This window comes from Mauremys reevesii, linkage group 6 (genome assembly GCF_016161935.1).
Source record: "Mauremys reevesii isolate NIE-2019 linkage group 6, ASM1616193v1, whole genome shotgun sequence".
NCBI lineage: Eukaryota > Metazoa > Chordata > Testudines > Geoemydidae > Mauremys > Mauremys reevesii.
In genome coordinates, this window is record NC_052628.1 from 101,594,047 (window position 1) to 101,614,243 (window position 20,197).

Genomic DNA, 20,197 nt, shown 5'->3' on the forward strand with positions numbered 1-20,197 from the left:
CTACAAAAAAGGTAATGAGGCACAAAGAGCAGAGGAAAAAGGACTTCAGAGTTGTGCTGATGTGAAAGGGTGGAGGAAACTGAAGAGTAAAGTGACATGGCGTATTGGGATGTAGAAACTTTATATGGGGTTAGGGAGAGAAGGGGTTAATGCTCTGAGAGGAGCTGTGGTTGACTCCTCCCTTTAACATCTGCTAGAAATCAATGCCTGCCCACTAGAATCAATGATCAAGGGGGGAATAAGAAATAAGAAGGAAGGAGCAGGCTTTCTAAGTGGTGGGATAATTTTCTTGTTATGCCAGGGAGGACATATATTAGGTATTTGAAAATAAATTTTTTCCTGGACAGAGAGAATCAGTGGGGCTTCCAGGAGGTAAAGGGACTTGGTAATGGGGAAGACTGGCTAGTCTCTCTAAGGCAAGGGAAAATCTAGAGATCAGTTGATTTCCCTCATGCCCTCCTCCTCCCTCCCCCACTCCCACTAGGGAACTGTATAGAAGCCTAGTAAATGTGAGAGGCTGTTAAGACATCCCAGAGGAATTGGGCAAGTCTAGGAATGTAAGAATTTTTGTCCCTTTGAAACCGATGCCCTACTCTGTATCTAGCTTAAGGTGCTGATCTTCTATTTTGACAGGAGTTTTTTCCTATCTTGTTCTAAATTGAGTTTTTCTGTGGTTCCTGTTAGCTGTTTCCTGATAAAGTACCTGCACATGTGGGCAGTGTGATGACTAAGGCAAGCTTGCAATTTATTGGCTCTAATAATAGCAATGTCTTCAAAACTTGGCTATCCTATTAAGGATTTGATCTGTTGTTCAGCGTTGGGTATTGTCTTAATCTGAAGATGGGTGATCTTGCTTTAAGGTAGTTCTAATGCACCATTTGCACTGAATGAGGGAGATGCTGCCTTGTATACATGTAGGCCTAAGTTTTCAAATACAATTAGGGACTGGGAGTATGTCAGTCTTTTGGTGACTAACGTGAGGTACTCTGAAGGAGCCCCCTTTCAAATGCACTCAAGTTGGTTACCCAAAATCATTTACTTTTTAAAATGTAGGTTGCACAAGAACTTTGCATGCACACAAGCTGGGAATGCATGTTTGTATGGGTAAAAATGCTAGATACTGTATTCAGACGCTGCAATAATACTCTAACATTGAGGAGGCTCATGCTAGTCAGCACATTAATAACAGGATGTGACACTCCCAACAGTGGCACAAGTGTGAGTACCAACCTCAGGGCAGACTGTTTAAAAAAGCAGAACTCACAACCAATTTGGGATTTGTGCCCTGAACTTAGATTTCACCAACTAGCTGCAGCAAGTGCAAACTCCTCAGGCATTTTAACAGCCTTAACATGGAGTCACAGACAGTCCTCTTGGATACTCCAGTCCATCTTGATATGTGAGGGTATCTCTGTGACAGATGGCCCCTTAAGACAAAGAATCACAGCAATATTCAGGTTACTCCAAGCCTTAAAAGGTCGGTTGTGCCTTAGATCTCACACCATGAACAAAGCTTGTAACCAATCCTATAATAAATTATATGAAGATTTATTAAATAGGAAGTGAAAATTACAGAATTTTTACAAGGCTAAAGCAAGTGAATGTAGACACATGAATGAGTTAGTCTTAGGATTTAAAAGGTAATGGAGGCTTTTATAATCAGCGAGTTCTGTTTGTCCTTTAGGGATAACCCACGCTAACCAGAGCAATGAAAGCCCACCTCCCCAAAAAGCAGCCCATGGAAGATGGGGAAAAGTCAGAGCTTCTGAACCAATAAAAAGCCAAGGATCTTTTCCCCAAAGGGAGATGGTGTAAAAAACTGAGGGGAAAAGTGTTGCTGACTCTTCCCATCTTCAGATGGGGGGAAATGGAGGGCTCAGCCAGAGCTCTCAGCTTATCCTCAGTAAATGACAGATTCTGCTCATACCAGGCACCCAAGACTCTGCATACTGCCTTGGAAACATTTGCGGGGCAGGAGAAAAGAAGAGAATTCTAGGCCAGAGATGCTCCTTGATAGAGCAGGAGACAAGTTCTTAAAAAGAAAAGAAACAATGAGTGATCTGGGTAATGTCGAGGCATCCTCATGTGTATACTTTTAATCCTCCCTTGTGCAGAAACCCAATGGTTTTGAAGGGATCTCTATGCTTTTGTTTTCTGCACCCCTCTCTTCTTTTCCAAATGGGATAATTAAGTACTGTAATCCTAGCTACTATGTTGGCCCTTCTGTAGAGAGACTTATTCATTGGGGTGGGGGAATGAGGGAAGGTGACCTTGTGGGATCCGGTATACTCCTTGTATTAATTACTTAGTCAGTCCTTCCTTACAGTTTTCTTCTTTTTCTTACTCCACGATAGTATTCTTACCCCAGAACTATGGGCCTTCTATGTCTGTGTTTTGTTGGCCCTTTAGATTGTAACCATTATTCTCATTTTAGTAAGGGAGTTACTTGGGTTTCCATTAATGCTTCCTGGGGTGAAGTAACATCTGCACAGAGTTCAGTGGAGTCCCACCAAGGATGAAACAAGGCTTCTACTTGTCCATCTGTAAAAAGGGGATACAAATTGTTTAGTTATGAGAAGTAACTAATGTAAAGCCAAAAACTACTCTGCATATGAAGTGTAACAAGTTTAGGTGGAGCTGGGAAAGGCCTGCCAATTTGCACATGGTGCTGAAAAGTTTGTGTGCACTGACTCAACTGGAAGGCATGTATAGGTTTGCAAACTGCATCTATAGAGTAAAATAGCACTCTGTATTTTTCAGATCTGTCCTAGACTGCTATACTGGTATTGTTTAAAGATGGGTTTTCACTGGCAACTTGATGCAAAAGCTTTCTTGCGGAAGACTATATAAGAGCAGCTGGCAGTTTACTTATTCATCCATACTCTCACACCTGTCTATAGCTGAATCTAAGAAAAGATATCAGATTATTTTTTCCTTCATGGTTAGTTAAATCCGAAAGGCCTTGGGGGATGGGGAAGGGAGAAGGAGAAGATGACAGCCGTGCTCTCCATTGCTTATGAAAACAAAAGGTAACAGAACTCTTTGGAGCCCAGCTGGCAGGGATAGGGGGTCATGCAACAGGGAAGTGCTAGTTTTAGGGCTATACTTCTCTATCCACCCCTTCTCCCCCAACACTTTTTGTGAACTCCGCTTTATGTAGCTTGGGATGGGCAAGGAGCAGACAGATCTCTTTTCTCTGGGATGTTGTCTGCCTACTTTTGACTGCTGAGGACCTGAGCCTTCTGGGTGGTGAGTGGCTTTTCCATACATCCTCTGCTCCCATTGAAAGAGGGTTGAGGGAGGTCTGCTCTTGCAGTCTGCTCTGCAGGGAGTTGCAGATGCTCAGAACATGTTGAGATTTGGCCCCTGGGGTGTGTGTGTGTGTGTGGGGGGGGAGAAAGAGTCTACCCAAGTAGTCCTGCTAATGAACCATCTTAGATGTGGTTTTGTTAACAGCAAGCATTCAGTCATGAGACAGGCAGCAACATGAAACTCAGAACAACTTAATCTTATTTGCCTTATGGTTATTGAACTGTAAGTTTTACAAGCTTTTCTCTGCAATCAAGAGAGCTAGATTTTTTTTTAAAGAGTCACATTCTCATGAAATTACCTGGTTATAAGAAAATCACCAAATACTCCAAGACTCATGATTGCCATGAGTTGACAATACTAGACTTACATATGCACAGCCCTACAGAGTTCACTACATGATTGTGGTCTGAATAAGGACATTAGAATTTTGGACCATGGAAAGAGGGAGTTTTCAATCCTCCAAACCAGTAATAAAAAAACCACTTCCATAAGTTTGTATCTCCCTCCACCCCCCTCATATTCTAATGGAAGCAGCAGTCATTGATTTATTTTAAACAAGCATCCCAAACATTTTATCATTGGACTAGTGAATAAGTGCCTGAAACTCTGAAAGTGAATGATCATGAGTGAAACTGACTAGTCTATTTTAATTGTCCACAGCAGGAATGCCAGGTTAAGCCCCCTGGCGGGCTGGGCTGGTTTGTTTACCTGTCGTGTCCACAGGTTCAGCCGATCGTGGCTCTCACTGGCCGCGGTTCGCTGCTCCAGGCCAATGGGGTGGTGGGAAGCGGAGGCCAGCACATCCCTTGGCCTGTGCCACTTCCCACAGCCCCCATTGGCTTGAGATGAAAACCGTGCCCAGTGGGAGCCACGATTGGCCGAACCTGTGGACATGGCAGGTAAACAAACCAGCCTGGCCCACCAGGGGGCTTACCCTGTCGAGCCGAGTGCCAAAGGTTGCTGATGCCTGGTGCACAGGGAAGTTCCACCAATAAACAAGGCAGACTTTAGAAATTCTTTTAGTTGTAAGAGCTCTGTGTAAGCTGGAAAGCTTGTCTCTCACCAACAGAAGTTGGTCCAGTGAAAGATATTACCTCACCCAATTCTTCTTTCTAATATCCTGGGAGGGACACTGCTACAACACTGCATATACTAATATGTAAATTAATTTTATCAGTATGTAAATTGCAATATGTTAACATGTTATCCCCTTCTTGAACTGCTGCTGTTTTACCTCACCGGGGACTGCTTTTTAAAATTGGCTTAAAAATATAAGATTTTGTTCAATATGGTTTATCTTTCTTTTCTCCTGACCTTTCTGACCCTTTAGGATGCAGTGGGGAGGGGGTGGTATGCCTGCTACAACCATGAGAGCCAGCAACTTCATTTTCATTTTAAAACGAAAGCTACTTGGTGGGCAGCCAGTGTCTTGCAAACTGAGGCTTAAAAAAGCGCCCCGACTATCAGTCCAGTGGTGATAAAATCATGCCAGTTGGCAGCAATAGTTGCAGCCCGGGACAGAGCTGCAGCACGGGGAGACGAGGCGCTCGCCTAGCTGTGATTTTGAGGCAGGCTGCTGGAGCGGGGACAGGGGTGGCTGTCCCAGGACCGGGGCTAGAGGCTAAGCCCGGCGCGGGGCTGTGGGACGCCCTTGTGCCCTGAGCGGGGAGCTCCCTTCGCAGAGCAAAGAACTCAGAATGTCGGCGCCCGCCTGAGGGGGGGACTTGGCATGCAAATGAGGGGGCGTGTCCCAAAGGTAGGCAGTAGAGGGGCCAAGTCGCAGGAGGCTGCCGGGGGTTGGCTATGCAAATGAGGGGGCGGGACAGGGCCGTAGGAGCGGCTCCTCTTCCCCTCTGGACCGGCGAAGGGTGGCCGCAGACTCCGAGCCGGCGACCACAGGGGAGGGGCCGGTTGGCAGCGCCTGGCGCGAGGGAGAAACCGTCGCGGGGGGCCCTGCCGGAGGGAGGCGCCGCCAGCCGGCCGTTGGGAGAAGCCGGCGGCCCCGTGCGCGGGCAGCGGGAACATGGCGAGCGCGGGCAGCGCCGCGGAGGAGGGCGCTGGCGAGGAGGTAACGGGGGCGGCGAGTCGGGCTCCCCGGGGCTCCGCGCACCCCGAGCCGCTGCCCTGTCCTGCTCACCGGCGGGGCGCGGGCCGAGCCGGCGGCGGGCTCGCGGCCAACAGGTGGGGAGAGCAGGGAGCTCGGGGAGAGCGCGGGCAGGAGGTGCCCGCCGGCGGGGGGACGCGGGGAGGCCCGCGGGCAGAGCCGCCCCCTCTCCCCCGGGTATCCTCGGCAGGAAAGCCCCCAGCCGGCAGCCCCAGGGGGAGCGCAGGGCTGCCCCGGGACATGCCCCTGCACCGGAGGGGCTGCTAAGACGCTTGGTCTCCACCGTCCGCCTCCTTCCATCCCTGCTGCCGCTTCCCCTCTCCCCCGTTCGTCTGCTGTCTCCCCCCGGGGATGTAGCACTTCCCCCGGCCGCTCGGTAGGGCGCTGCCGGTAACTAGGCGGCTGGCTCAGCGCCTCTCCGTGGCCTTGGTCGGCGCTATAGAATCGCTGTCAAGCCGGAGCGTAAACCTGAGAGAGTCGGGGAAAGGAAACTTGATGTTGAAACTGACACTACCTGTATTTCACTGCTCCTGTCATTCTCTGTAGGCGGCTTAGAGCGACGTGGGCAAACGCTACCACTTCGTTCTGAGTCACGCACCTAGGTTTGTTATAAGCAGTAACTTTTCTCCTCCGATCTTTTTAGGTCTGTTGACTAGTGAAACTAACTATCCAGAGTAACGATAATTTGCATAGACCTTCCTGTTCTCGGAGCATCTTTTGCTCAACAACAGAGAGAAACATTTAAAACCAAGAAATAAATAAATGCAACAATTGGTAGGGCTATTCCGTAACAGCTGTAGTACCAGTTTTCAACTCTTTTATCGTCTGTTTACTCTTTAAAGGTGGGTACAAGGAGAGTAAAAGGGAAACGGGGATCTTCCCCATTAATCCTGAATATTATGGCTTTCATCGGAGAGTGTTTGCTAATTAAATGTTCATGCTAATTTTGGGAAAACATGAAGTATGACAATATAAGAATAGGCATCGTGGAGCTGTTGGCGTCTCCTGATTCAGGACAGCGCTGCGTTGGTTTTCATTTGGCTCACATTTTGAGGGCTAGAAACCACTTCAAAACAAACACAAAACTGAGGTTCTGGAGCCCGGTTCTGTAAGCAGGGGTGGATTTGGTGAGGTAGGGGGGTGGACACTGAATTCTGGCCTTGGACTTCTCTACTTTTAGCCTTTGCTTTAATTTTTTATTATTTCCTGGCTTGATGTGGTTTGCACCCTGTCTCCTTGGTTCTGTTATTCTCCCTTCTTTTTGCAGTACTACTTAGGGCTCCCTTTCTCCTCCCTGTCAGTCAGTGGTTAGTTTATGCCCTGAAGTAAGGAGGAGTTATCTTATCTCGTGTGACACTAGGTGTTCTCATCTATATAAATGTTTAACTTTTTGATTTCTGCTAAGCTCTTTGCTCCAATGATATTTCATGGCAGGCCAATTATGAGTTGTATTTATAAACAAGCACATTCTTCCATTAGTTTAAACATATTGCCTTTCAATTTAATTGAATCCCCTACTTTATTCCTATGGTTTATACTGTTCTTTGGATAGCCACCTCACTTAATCCCCTCTGAACTAAATCGTCCTAATTTTTTTTCACACTCTTCAGACAGCCTCTCCATTCTTCTGATTACTTTATTTCCTGTTTCTGGACTTCTGTTTCTGCTGTATCTCCTTTTGAGATAATGGAACACTATTCCAGGTGAGAATGTGCCATTTTCTTCTAATGTTTTTCTATTCCAGTCTTTAAACATTCCAACATTAACTGCTTTTTGTAATTCTCACCGACTTTCAGCTAAAGCTTTAACTCGGGGGTTCTCAAACTGGGGGTTGTGACCCCTTATGGGGTTGTGAGGTTATTACTGGGGGGGGGGGGTTGCAAGCTGTCAGCCTCCTCCCCAAACCCCGCTTCACTTCCAGCATTTATAATAGTGTTAAATTTAAAACATTTTTTATATTTATCTGAGGGGTCACACTCTCAGAGTCTTGCTGTGTGAAAGGGGTCACCAATACAAAAGTTTGAGAACCACTGTTGTAACTGAACTATCCACAAGGGTGCCCAACTTAGCTTTCTGAGTGATTAATTATTTTTAGTCCTCCTGATTTCCAGCTTAAACTTTGATCATACTTCATGTTCCTTTCTATTGGCTTCACTTTCATTTTCTGAAGGATGCCTATCTAGTGTAACCCCTTGACTTTTGCCATTCAACCATACTCTCTCTTCCCCCAACCCCTTGCCTGCCTTGTTATCAGCATACTTACTCATACCACAACAGTCACATGGATTTTTAAGGCCTTCCTGACAGGGAAGCACAGATGAGCCTTCTTATAAAGGGGAAGGGAGCTTGGGTAAATGTGTACCTATGTTGTTCCTTATAAGCATTTTTTACTTTTCATTGCCCAAGATCTCCTCTCCCTCTTTTTCCCCATTTGAAAATGGCATCTGTCCCATCTGAAGTTTAGAAAACAAAGACATTGGTGTTAAAGTAAGAAGTTAAAGTTCTAAAATATTAGAAAATCAGTATGACCAGGTGGGTGAGGTAATATCTTTTATTGGACCAACTTCTGTTGGTGAGAGAGACAAGCTTTCAAAAGGTGTGTAAGCAGGGGTGAAAGTAACTTACAGGATTTACCCGTACTGCTGGAGTCCTGCGGGGGCGTGGCCTCATCTGGAAGAGGCATGGCCTCAACCGGAAGAGGCAGTGCTTCTCAATATTTAAAGGCCCTGGGGCACTGGCTGTGGCTGGGAGCCCCAGGGCCTTTAAATCAACCCGGGGCTCCCAGCTGCAGAGATGGCTGGGAGCCCCTGGGGCTCAGGGGCAAATTAAAGGGCCCAGGGCTCCGGCCACCGGAGCTGCGGGCAGTATTCAAAGGGCTCTGGGCTCCCCGCAGCCGTGGGAGCTCTGAGCCCTTAAAATCCCATCCCCAGCCCAGCCGCCGGTGGAATTTAAAGGGGATCCCAGAGCCTTTTAAATCCCCACCGCGGATTAGCCACAATGCACAACATACTTTGTAACATGAATGAAATGTTACATGAATATGTAAATGTGAATGTTTGTTTGTTTTGGTGTTTTTAAAGTATGTCACCCATTTAAAGTGCTGCTAAAATGTTTTTACCTTGTGCTTTTGTCTGTTTCTTTGCATATGTAGGGGCCACTCTGACCTGCTGAGTCAGGCAATAAACATTTAATTTGCACTCTAGCCCAGGCTTGGGTGGACAGTACTCTCAGTCAGTGGCTCTGGCCCTCCAGAGCAATAACAATCAGGTTGTCTTTAGCCCAGCTTTCTGGCTAAGGTGGACAGCGCACATAGTCTAAGGGCTTTTTTTTTTTTTTTTAAATATGGAGATATACCTATCTCATAGAACTGGAAGGGACCCTGAAAGGTCATTGAGTCCAGCCCCCTGCCTTCACTAGCAGGACCAAGTACTGATTTTTGCCCTAGATCCTTAAGTGTCCCCCTCAAGGATTGAGCTCACAACCCTGGGTTTAGCAGACCAATGCGCAAACCACTGAGCTATCTCTCCCCCTAAGATTTGCAGCCTTCTGGCTAGGGCAAGCCACAGACAAGGCATAGCCTCCTGGCCTAGAGTAAGTAGACCACCACCCAAGGATTGGGGTTGGCAGGAGGAATAGGGGGATCCAAGCCCACCCTACTCCACCAGGTCCCAGCCCAGGGCCCCTATCAGTGGTAGGGGATTCCACCATTGGGTCAGCAAGGATCCTGCCAAAACACACTGTCTCATACCGCACCAGCACAATCTGACCAAGGTCTGGTTCCCCATGGCTACTTCCTACCCTAGTCCATTGGCAGGTGACTCCGTAGCTTGCAGGTCCTCAGTCTCCTCGGGGTAAGTGGAGTACAGCAGTTCCAAAAGCTCGTCTCCACTCTCAACCTCCTCCAAGGGCAGAGTGTCTCACAGCTCAGGGTCTAGTCCACAGTCCTACAGCAGGCTAAAGACATCTGCCTCATTCATTGGCTCCAGGCCAACTGAGCGGAAGGGCTCTTATACTTCTTGTCCCTCCCCTCTGCTTCCAGCACAGGGGGTGGGGCTGGCTTAGCTCCACCCACAAGGGAGAGTGTCATGGTCCCTCTGTCTCAGGCTTGGAGGAGGCCACTCCACCTCACTAAAGCACGTAAAGTTTTATTTTTGGAAATTCAGAGTATATTTATTAGTTTACACCAAGCATAATTGCTGCATTACATAATTCATAATGGGAGTCAATAAACTCATCCACATTTAAATTCTGCACATACAAAAGCACACTATTTCATCATATAATGCTACTGTTGCCGACTATTGAAATGCTTTTTTTTAAAGCACAACCTCTCTCAGCCATATAGTCCCATGGTTGGCTCTTCTAAAAGCCCTTGTGTCTGGCTGTTCAGATTTAGCAGGCAGCCACCTGCCTCACCCTCTGCCTTCCTGTAGTCTTTTGTCTCACACACATTGTGTAGTACACAACATGCAGCTATGATGATGAGGATGTTTGCCTCACTGAGATCCAATCTAGTCTGTTACCACTGCCAGTGACCCTTTAATCTACCAAAAGCACATTCAACAGTCATCCTGCACCTGCTGAGCTGCTAGTTGAATCTTTCTTTAGTGCTGTCAGGATGGGGAGCATACAGCTTCAGGAGCCAGGAAAGCAAAGGGTAGGCTGGGTTCCCTGAATCACTATTTCAGCCTTTCAACTTTGTCAATGGGAATGCACCAGTTGGAAAAGAATAGTATCTCTGCTTGCAGCTTTTGGAAAAGTTCTGTATTCTTAAAGATGTGAGCATCATGTACCTTCCCGGACTAGCCCACATTGTCATTGAAGTACCCTCATTGATTCACTAGGACTTGCATAACCATGGAAGAATACCCCCTTCTGTCTATGTTCTTGCTAGCAAGGTGAGATGGTGCCAAAATAGGGTTGTGTGTGTGCTGTTTAGCCCCAGTTTGGGCACCCCATTGCAGCAAATCATCTACTCTTTTCTGCACATTGCCTAAAGTCTCAGTCATGGGCAGTAGGATATGCTTAATGACGATGCACACTTGGATGACTGTGGATTTTTGAGCTCAAAGTGAGTAGCCTCTGACCAATGGCAATCCAGCATTGCATGACTGCCAGTTACTTCTCCACTGTCAAGGCAGTTTTCAGTCTGGTTTCCTTGCTCTGAATGGCTGAAGTGGGCACAGAACACAGATCCAGGAATGTGGCCTTTCTCATCTGAAAGTTCTTCACTATTGCTATCATCCCTATGGTACAATCCCATCTATCGGTGCTTGCATCTTGGGCTCAGAAGTGACATGAATAACCGGCAGCAACTATGTCCATTAGTATCCAGTTATTGTGATTGAACATCACCGCTTCATCTTCCTCGCGTTCTCTGTTGTAGTAGTACTCATTGAAGGTACGCAAGTACAATAGAATTACACATACTGTATTACCAGTGGTTATTAGAATTGTGCTGAGCTCTGCAAGGTCCATTCTTCTGATAGAGAGATGGCAGAGACCAAAAAGCAGTATACAGTACTGTGGGAGTTTTTAAAAAAGATGCAAAAATTATGGAATACAACAAACAGTATGCTATGTTGAAAGTAGTGTTGTGGGAACTTAGCCCCCTAGTTTCCAGGAATCCATGGGCAAATTGCTGGCTTTCCAGAAAATAATGTGAAAATATCCTATAAGACTTTGTGCCAGATGGGGTTGCGCAGCACGCTGGGATACCTCCCCATTTGCTCTGCAGTTTTCATCAACCTAACCTATGGGTCGGCAACCTTTCAGAAGTGGTGTGCCGAGTCTTCATTTATTCACTCTAATTTAAGGTTTCATGTGGCGGGAATACATTTTACTGTTTTTTAGAAGGTCTCTCTCTATAAGTCTATATATTTATATAACTAAACTAGTGTTGTATTGTAAAATAAACAAGGTCTTCAAAATGTTTAAGAAGCTTCATTTAAAATTAAATTAAAATGTCGATTTTACGCTGCCAGCCCGCTGCTGGTCTGGGGTTCTGTTCACCTAGGTCTGCAGCGGGCTGAGCAGGGCCTGCGGCCGGGACCTCAGCTGGCAAGGGTCCAGCAGCCAGAACCCGAGACTGGCAGCAGGCTGTGCAGGGCTGGCGGCCAGGACCCCAGACCGGCAGTGGGCTGAGCGGTTCAGCCCACTGCTGCTCAGGGGTTCCATCCACCGGCTCCTCCTCAGCCCACTGCCGGTCTGGGGTCCCGGCCCTGCCCACAAACAGTGGGTACCTACCTTCTCCCTGGTTCTGGCCCATTCTCTTCCTCTCTCTGTGCTGAGCTGTGGGTGGGAGTGCACTGAGCACAGGGCTGGGGGTGAAGGGTCTGGCCAGGAGCTAGAATGAGAGAGGGGGCTCAGGGTTGGGGCAGGAGGTTTGAGTGTGGGGCACTTACCTGGGCAGTTCCCATTTGATGCGAGGGGTGTGGGTGGGAATGTGTGTGTGTGTGCACAGGAGCTCCCGTTTGGTGCTCAGGGTGGGGTGGAGATGTGGGGGGTGCATAGGGTGTGGGGGGCTGGGGATGTGGGGCGGTGCAAGAGTCAGGTCAGGGTCACATTTTCTCATCCTTGCATATGAAAAGTATCTAAAGTATACACGCCAACAAACGTCGTGAAATATTTTTTTTTTTAAAGGATGCAAAGGCACCTATCAATCACTGAGAGGCTTTAAACCTAAAAGAAGAAAAAGCTTGCAAAAATTCACTCAAGGTTACAGAGAATCAACTGCAAACTTTAAAAATGGAGTTATGTTGATATTAGAATTACTTTCCCCACTTGCATATTCTTTATTCTGAATCCCTCTCCACAACTTCTGCTGCTTTCTGTAAATAAGTACCTGGAATTTATTTTACAGTTGTCAAGATAGGTTGATAGCAACATAAACAGTTGTGTTGCTGTCCTATAAACCCAATACTGAAGAAAGTCTATCATATAGATAATGACAGCAAAAGTTTGTGGATTTTTCTCCTGCCCAGTCTGCTTTACCTCTCTGTTCAACAGGGTGGGTGAAGATGTCCCCTTCTCAGAAATAAGAAGAAAGACATGCAGGAGTTGAGTACTTGCCAGCTAGAAGAGAATGAAGTGCAGCCTGCCTAAATTAAATACACTATGGCCACCTTAGATATGTTTGCAGCTATTTCCCAAATGTAAATACAGTGAAACCCTGCTATAACGTGACCTTTGGGGTCCAAAAAATTCCATCATGCTAAATGCGGGGTTGCGGTATAGCGGGGTTTAAAACCGGTCAGTTTTTCAATGATCCCCAAAGCGGTGCATTGATGTGTGCCCCTGGTGCCTAGTGCCCAGCAGGGGAGAGGAGCTGCAGCCCCCCGCCTGCCCGGGACAGAGAACTCCGGGGCTGCAGGCGCTGGTGCTCTCTGTCCCCGGCAGGCGCAGGGCTGCGGCTTCTCTTCCGCTTCAAGAGGAGCCGCGGCTCCCCACCTGCCCGGGACAGAGAACTCTAGGGCTGCGGGCGCCGGCATTCTCTGTCCCCGGCAGGTGCCCACAGCCCCGGAGTTCTCTGTCCCTGGCAGGCGGGGAGCCGCGGCTCCTCTTGAAGCCGGAGAGAAGCCGCGGCCCCGCGCCTGCTGGGGACAGAGAGCACTGGCGCCAGCAGCCTTGGAATTCTCTGTCTCCGGCAGGTGCGGGGCTGCAGCTTCTCTCCCCTGCCATGGTGTTGGGGACCATTGGTACAGTACCGTACTGTATTAACCTTAAAGGGGAGCCAACCTGTGATTGCATTGTATGCGATTTCGCGTTATGGCGGGGCGCGTTATTGCGAGGTTTGACTGTAGATAATTTCCAGAGAAGTATTTTGGAAAGTATTTGGGGTGTGAACTATAACTATTTGTGGAATGTGACAGAGTTGTATTGCTAGAGGAATCAGAAGTTAAGTTTTATAATAAACTGTGTATCATTAATACTGTGTGAACATAGCTTGTTGCGTTTAATTTCCTAGTAACTTGAGGATGCTCTGTTGTATCTCTAAATTATTAGCCCAGGATGTGGTGTCTTTATAACCAACAGGAAGCATCCTCAGGTTCTAACTTAAATAGACTTTGACAAAAGAATGTTCTACTTCTCTAAGGACTAGGACCAGATGTCTTCTGCCTACTCTAGTCCAGGGTAAATCTAATTCAAGGGTTTCTTCAAGTGCCATATAAGCAGAATGTAGGAAGATATCAGGCACTAGTTCATCACAACTGGCTCCTACCTGCCCTAGTCTCTTCCTTGACATCTCTAGTCAAAATCTCTAGTTATCTCACTTGGAAAGATGCACTTAAACTTTGACGTGATTTTCTATTGCCTGGGCAGAGCTTTAGAAGCAGGCATATATATATATATATATATATATATATATGGTGTTACTGCTTCTGGTGCTGCTAAATAGTGAGTAAACGCTTAGTATTTTAGTTATCTCAAAAACATAGTAATTATATGTTCTTGAAGCTGATGTTTATGGTTTTGAAGCCTGTCATTTAGAGGCTTTCAAGAAGCTAGATGGTTGGATTAAAAATTTGTAGATACATTAATATTGGAAAGTATGGCTAGCACTCCAAAACTCAAGTGTAAGACTTCTGGACACAGCAGCTGGTGCTTGGAAGTCCAAACATTTGAGATTTGGTCTTCTTTTAGGTAGTGATTTCACCGGTGCAACAACTTGGAAAAGAGCTCTGTAGATGAAAGTATACATCTCTATAAGACATCTCTATATACTGTATATGAACTTGTAAACATACTGTATACTGTCTTCCACTAAAACATAGAATCATAGGACTGCAAGGGACCTTAACATTGGACACTCCTATATGAAAAATGGAAAATGTAATATTGAAGGGATACTTTAAGCATTTCTCTGAGAAGAATAGTTGGATAATCTTTAGAAATTAGACAGACTTTCATTTTAAAAAAAATCTCTAGTTATCTCACTTGGAAAGATGCACTTAAACTTTGACGTGATTTTCTATTGCCTGGGCAGAGCTTAGAACATTGGGCCAGATTTGCCTACCATTAAGTTTACTCTGTGCTGCCCTGGCATTGCAAAGAAGACTTAAAGCCAGCTTAACTAGTTACTTGGGGATTCCCTTTCTATAGAGGGATCTGTGGGCACCTATGCCATTTCCCACTGGCCTTTATGTAGGAGATGTGCCCATCCAAAAAAGAGTGTGGTCAAGAAGTGTCTGGCTGCTATAATGACCTTTTATGGCCATAGACATTCCGTTTTAAGGACTGAGTGGTGAGCTGTAAAAAGTGGCTTACGGACACGTCTCTTAGGCCCCAACTTGTGCTAAACACAGCCTGTTCAATGAATCTATGCCTCTAGTTCTAAGAGTTCATCTACATAGCAAATTTTGCCTTTTCAGGGGATGTTGGTGTAACATGTCCAAGTGGAGGAGGGTAAGAGCATGTTGGTTTGTGATAAAAGATGCTATATGGACTGGCTCTGAGAGGTGACATCTACACTGTGAGCTAGCGGTGTGATTCCATTGCTCATGTACACTTATTTGCTCCTGAATCAGGTGGGTATGTACTCGGCATGGCTCACCCATGCCTATCCTGCCACTACCCGTGTTACCATGGCTACACTGCTACTTACACTTATGCTAGGTCTTAGTGTGAATGTGCGTACACAAGCAAGGGAACTGCAACCCTAACTCGTAGTGCAGACATAGCTAAAGGGTGAACAGCTCCATTTGTGGTGTTGACGTGACCACCAAAGCACAATGATAACTTAAATGTGGACAACTATTGCATTTAGCTAAACAATTCAGCAAAAACCTTGCCAATTTATCCATTAGCTGGATGAGTAACAGATACTTTAGGGTCTGGTTACAGTCATTCTCTGTAATAATTTAAAGTGTAGTGGTGGAATCCTACCTGCTAGGCTTTCTCTTCTTTACACTCATAGGACGACAGGCACAAGGAACTTGCTTGCTTAGCCCTAATCCAGAAAAGTGATGGGAAGGAAACTAACCATTGCTGGGATTCCCTCCCCAGTCGGTTGGAGAAGTGAGAAACAAGCCACTGTGGATCTCCCTTACCTAGGGAAAGAGCCTGGATGCTGAGAGAGAAACAAGTGCCACTTGAGCTTTTTCCCATGAGGGGAAGTATGCTTGCTAATGCTCCTGACTTGGCTTGGACTGGTCCAGAATTTTTGTACTGAGTTTCAGGCCCCGCTTAACTGGAGAAACTTGGACTTTTTCACTTGTAGTTCTGAACTCATATCAGCCGAGGCTGCTATCAAGGTTGTGCTTTTTTAGCCCAGTGGTTCTTAACCACAGGTACGTGTATCTTTGCGGATACGCAGGTCTTCCAGAGGGTACATCAAATCATCTGGAGACTTGCTTAGTTTTATAAGAGGCTACATAAAAGCATTACCAAAGTCAGTACAAACTAACATTTCATAGAGACAATGACTTGTTTATACTGCTCTATATACTATACATTGAAATGTAAGTAAGTACAATATTTATATTCCAATAGATTTATTTTATAATTATATGGTAAAATGAGAAAGTAAGCAACTTTTCAGTAATGGTGTGCTGTCACACTTTTGTATTTTTATGTCTGATTTTGTAAGCAAGTAGGTTTTTAAGTGAGGAGAAACTTGGGGTTATGTACACTAGGCAAATCAGACTCTGGAAAGGGGTACAGTAGTCTGGAAAGATTTGAGAGCCACTGCTTTAGCCTATCTATCCTGCTGCTTATTTTGTTTGGCCCCTTCTCAAGTCTCCCTGTCTCACTGCAGCACTAAAGTGGAGAACAGTAGATAAGGAGAGTGTGCCCTATATCTCCGGCTATCCATGGAGAGGAAGTCGGGGAGGAATGGAGAAGAAGATAAATTCTGTAGGGTTGGAGCAGAGTGACAAAAGTAAAATTTACTTACATCTATGTAACTTTTCCATCTTGGAAATGGGCATGTGGTGCTTCGTGATACAGTATAGCTCGATTATTCCTCCTCATTTTCAAAGTACAGAGGCTCCTCTATCTCCCCCCCCCTTTTTTTTTAAACCTCTTTAGCTTCACAATATATGGTCAGAAGGTGGAGCTGTTCTGAGGTCTGACTCCCTCCCTAACTCCAGCCAAGTACCCAAGCTGAGAAGACAAACCATAAATTCTAATGAATGAACATTACAGAAGATTAGCCATCCGCAGGCAGGATACTTTATCTACATATATATATTTTTATACCAAAAAATGACCAGACACAAGGTATCCTCAATATTTGAAAGGAGTAACATTTGCAAGTGTGCATGCTCTTTCAGCTCAGCATAAGGCTATCCAAAGAAACAATCATCTGAGAGACTCGGCATAGTCTGAGCAAGGCTCCCCACCTCCCTCTTTTTTTTTTTTTTAAACTAGACGGGGGGATGGCACATACAGTATGGATATTCCTTTTTGTATTGTAACAGTGTTACAAATAAACATTTGTATCATGCCCCAGCCTGAGGATTACAACACACTGCAGAAACCTTAAGGAATATGACCAATAGCACTGCTCCCCCCCAGAAAAAAGAGAATTTGAAGGCTTCACAGTAATTGTGTTGTTTTTAGTAAAGTTCACACTTTTAAACTTCAGAATCGTGCTCTGCCTTAAGGTTGCATCAGTTTTTTCAGGGACGTTTAGAAACTACATTTAAAAACCACACATTTGAGAAGTCAAGCAGAAGTTTACATAACTGCAGTGTTATAGTAATTCAATGTTATGAGCTACAAAATTATTGTTAAGAAAACATAAACCTTACGTTGAGTACTAATAAAAGACACCCCCCCACACACACACCTGTCAAAACAAATTGTTGTATACTATGTTTAAATATCCATTGTCCAGATGGAAGGTCTCCAGCGTGAAAAACACATGCAACCCTGAAAAATCCAGTTAAACATATCTGCCTGTGTGCTGCTAATTGACACTTAACACTGAAGTAGCTGGCACTATTAAGCTGTGTTCTACTGAGCTTAACCAAAGTCTGTCTTAAAACCTTGAGAAAGAGAGAGATTCAGTAGCAGCTCAGTGTCTGTGTTTTTTTTTTAAATGTAATTTGGATTAAAGAGCTATTTATGGCCACAGCTTGCTTTTATCAGTAGAAAATACAGGATGGCTGTTGGCCAGTCTATTTTAGAAGAGCCATAGGGCTGTTAATTTGACAGTCTGGCAGAAATAGCAGCAGGATGGCAAATCTAAAATAATAGGCTGTAATGAATGAAAGACATGCTGAATATATGGATACTGTACACCATGACATATCTACAGAACTCATTTAATTTAAAAAATTTCATATAGAAAACTTTTCAAAATTCTAACTGAACTCCACAGTAGGACTGTTAGCTCTTGCCCCAGAGCTTATGTTGGATCTTTGTTCCACTGTAAAATACTTTTTGTAAGTCTTTTTTTGCTCTGTACAATGTTCTTTTAAGCCTAAGAATTTTATTATAGTTCTGAATTGCCTTACTGTCTTTGAGTGTAAGGGCAGGACAAAAGTGGTAAATAAATCCAGTTGTTATAAAATCACTTTGACGTTTCTGCCTAATCCATTTTCTACCTCTGCCTCAGCTTACCATAGTGTTGTGTGCTGGGAAACAGTTCAATAACTAGTCTTCAAGGCTAATAAACTTGATCATCATTACCAATATGTTGAGCAGTTCATTTCTAAGCTACAGTTACATTATTAGTACAGTTAAATGTCTGTATGATAATCACACCTGAAAACAATTAATCAAGGTGAGAGAGGGGAAGGAATAAACTTATATTTGCCAGGCAGGAATTTGACAATGATATTGCTTCTTGTAGACATATTGCTGCAGATGAAATAAAAATTACTGCACAAATACTGAATCTTTAATTGTTCAACTATTTGGTGCTTAAATATTCTAGTGTTAGGCACACTAGAAATGCTTGTGATAGACGTTAAGAAGTGGTGTCTGACTCTTGGTTTCCCTTTTACCTCCAGTCAACCTTTAAACTTAAGGTTACTTCTCCTCCTTCCTGTTTTAAGGACTGTGCTTGTTTGCATATACCAATTTCTTCTGTGTTACATTGTATTGTTTCTCTGGTCTGTAACAGGTCCTGGTTACTCAGGAAGAGCCAAAGATGACTTCAAAAGTGCTCCCTCCCTTTCCCATTGTCAACATGAGGCCCAGCTGGCTTGTCTGATGGACATATCAGTCTTCCCCCTAAACCGCCTAGTTCCCTTTTGCCCAAAGGTGCAGGGGCTTCATGAGGTTTTGCATTGGCTATCATTATGACCCAGATAGGAGTGATGATATGGCACTCCTAAAAGGATTGATATGATGCAGGCTATTGGTGGTTAGAATCTCCTGTTGCTACCAATGACATGAAGTCTCTAAATTTCAGCTTCAGACTTAAAACCCTTTTATTTTTTAGAAGGTCTGCTGGTTGTTTCCTACTTCCACTGGGCCAAATCTACTCTGTCCACTCCTTTCTTCAACTAGAGAAAAACAGAGGATTTAGGCAGCAGTTCTGTGAGGATATTCTGGCATCTTTAAAATATGGCAGTCACAGAAGTCTTAACCTATTGTTGCAGTAAAAGCACAAAGAAAGCAATCTTCCAAACAGTTATATTTTCTATTTTAGTAATCACATAGCCCTAATCATGTTATCAGAGCACCAGACTAGTTTTGAGTATGGCAAGGATATAATGAAGAATCTAATGGCAACTAATTTTGTATATCTTTTGATTTTGTTCATTGTACTTCAAACAAGGATTCTAAAGCTCACATGAATTGCCCATTACATGGATGGAGAAGCAAGAGGGCATGGGAGCAAATGCATTAAAAACCTGCCAAAAGAAAATGCATCAGATTGTTTCACAGACCCTTATCTTTTACCAGAACTAAATGCACAGAGCTGATGAAATCAAAGCAGATACATAATCTGAACATCTACAGAATTTATTTCTGATGTTTTGATCTTTACTATAGTAGGAATTGCTATCAGTGACAGTTTAATTAAAGGTATTTTTCCGGGAGTGGGGGCATCATCATGTATTATGCTGTTCGGGGGGCACGGTTGGTGAAGAATTGAAGTGAAGGGGACAGGAATAACAAATCAGGAACTCATAAAAATTACATTACAAACATCTATTAAATAGGTTGATAACATAAGTTATTAAACACAATATCTGATTACATATGCCTTTGGAATGGTTCTGATTGAAACTACATGCCACTTGATGGAAAAACACTTCTGTGATGGATGCGTGCAGGACCTACAAAGGTTTTTATTCTCTCCGTGCTTCTGCTCAAAAGTTATTGCCTGGGCTGATTGCTTCTGTTGCTCAAGGGTTGGTTTTTTCTCTTAAGTTCCATTAACCAACTACGTATTCTAAATGGGGTACCAGTACCTTTTGATATTAGGTATTCTTCTCTAATAGCTTATTGAAAAGACACCACTCTAAAAAGTGTACATATAGATTATAAAATCATTATTTTCTTTACTGCTATGAAAATTGGCTGTGTCAATTTGATTTTTAAATGGGTTTTGCACCCCACCAATAAAATCTCTAGTGTCCAGTGGCATTGTGGAAGTTACTTATGCATTCCTAGGAGAGTTATTGTAGGGTTTTATTTTCTGTCTTCATCTTGTTGTAAACAGGTTGGCTCAGGACAAATGTCATGTTAATTAATCCCTTATCAGAAGGAGCTTCTCTAATTGTACATAACTTTAGCTTCCAAGCATGTTGCTGTTTCAGTATTGCAGGCAATACTGTTGACTGGTCAGAAAAAAGTAGTCTACAGAGACTCTTTAAAGCT

General features: G+C 44.5%; 1 protein-coding gene across 4 annotated transcripts in view; it reads left to right on the forward strand.

The window, feature by feature from the left end:
- TTC39B (tetratricopeptide repeat domain 39B) overlaps positions 1-20,197 on the forward strand; it is a 156,822-nt gene that overhangs the window by 42,187 nt on the left and 94,438 nt on the right. For 2 of the 4 annotated variants that reach the window (XM_039544123.1, XM_039544127.1), the window contains exon 1: positions 5,120-5,380. The exons of the other annotated variants lie outside the window; for them this stretch is intronic. In XM_039544123.1, coding sequence (XP_039400057.1) covers positions 5,336-5,380 — 45 coding nt within the window. In that variant the 5' untranslated portion in view covers positions 5,120-5,335. Of the gene's footprint in view, positions 1-5,119; positions 5,381-20,197 lie in introns of those variants that run through there. 4 annotated transcript variants of the gene reach the window in all.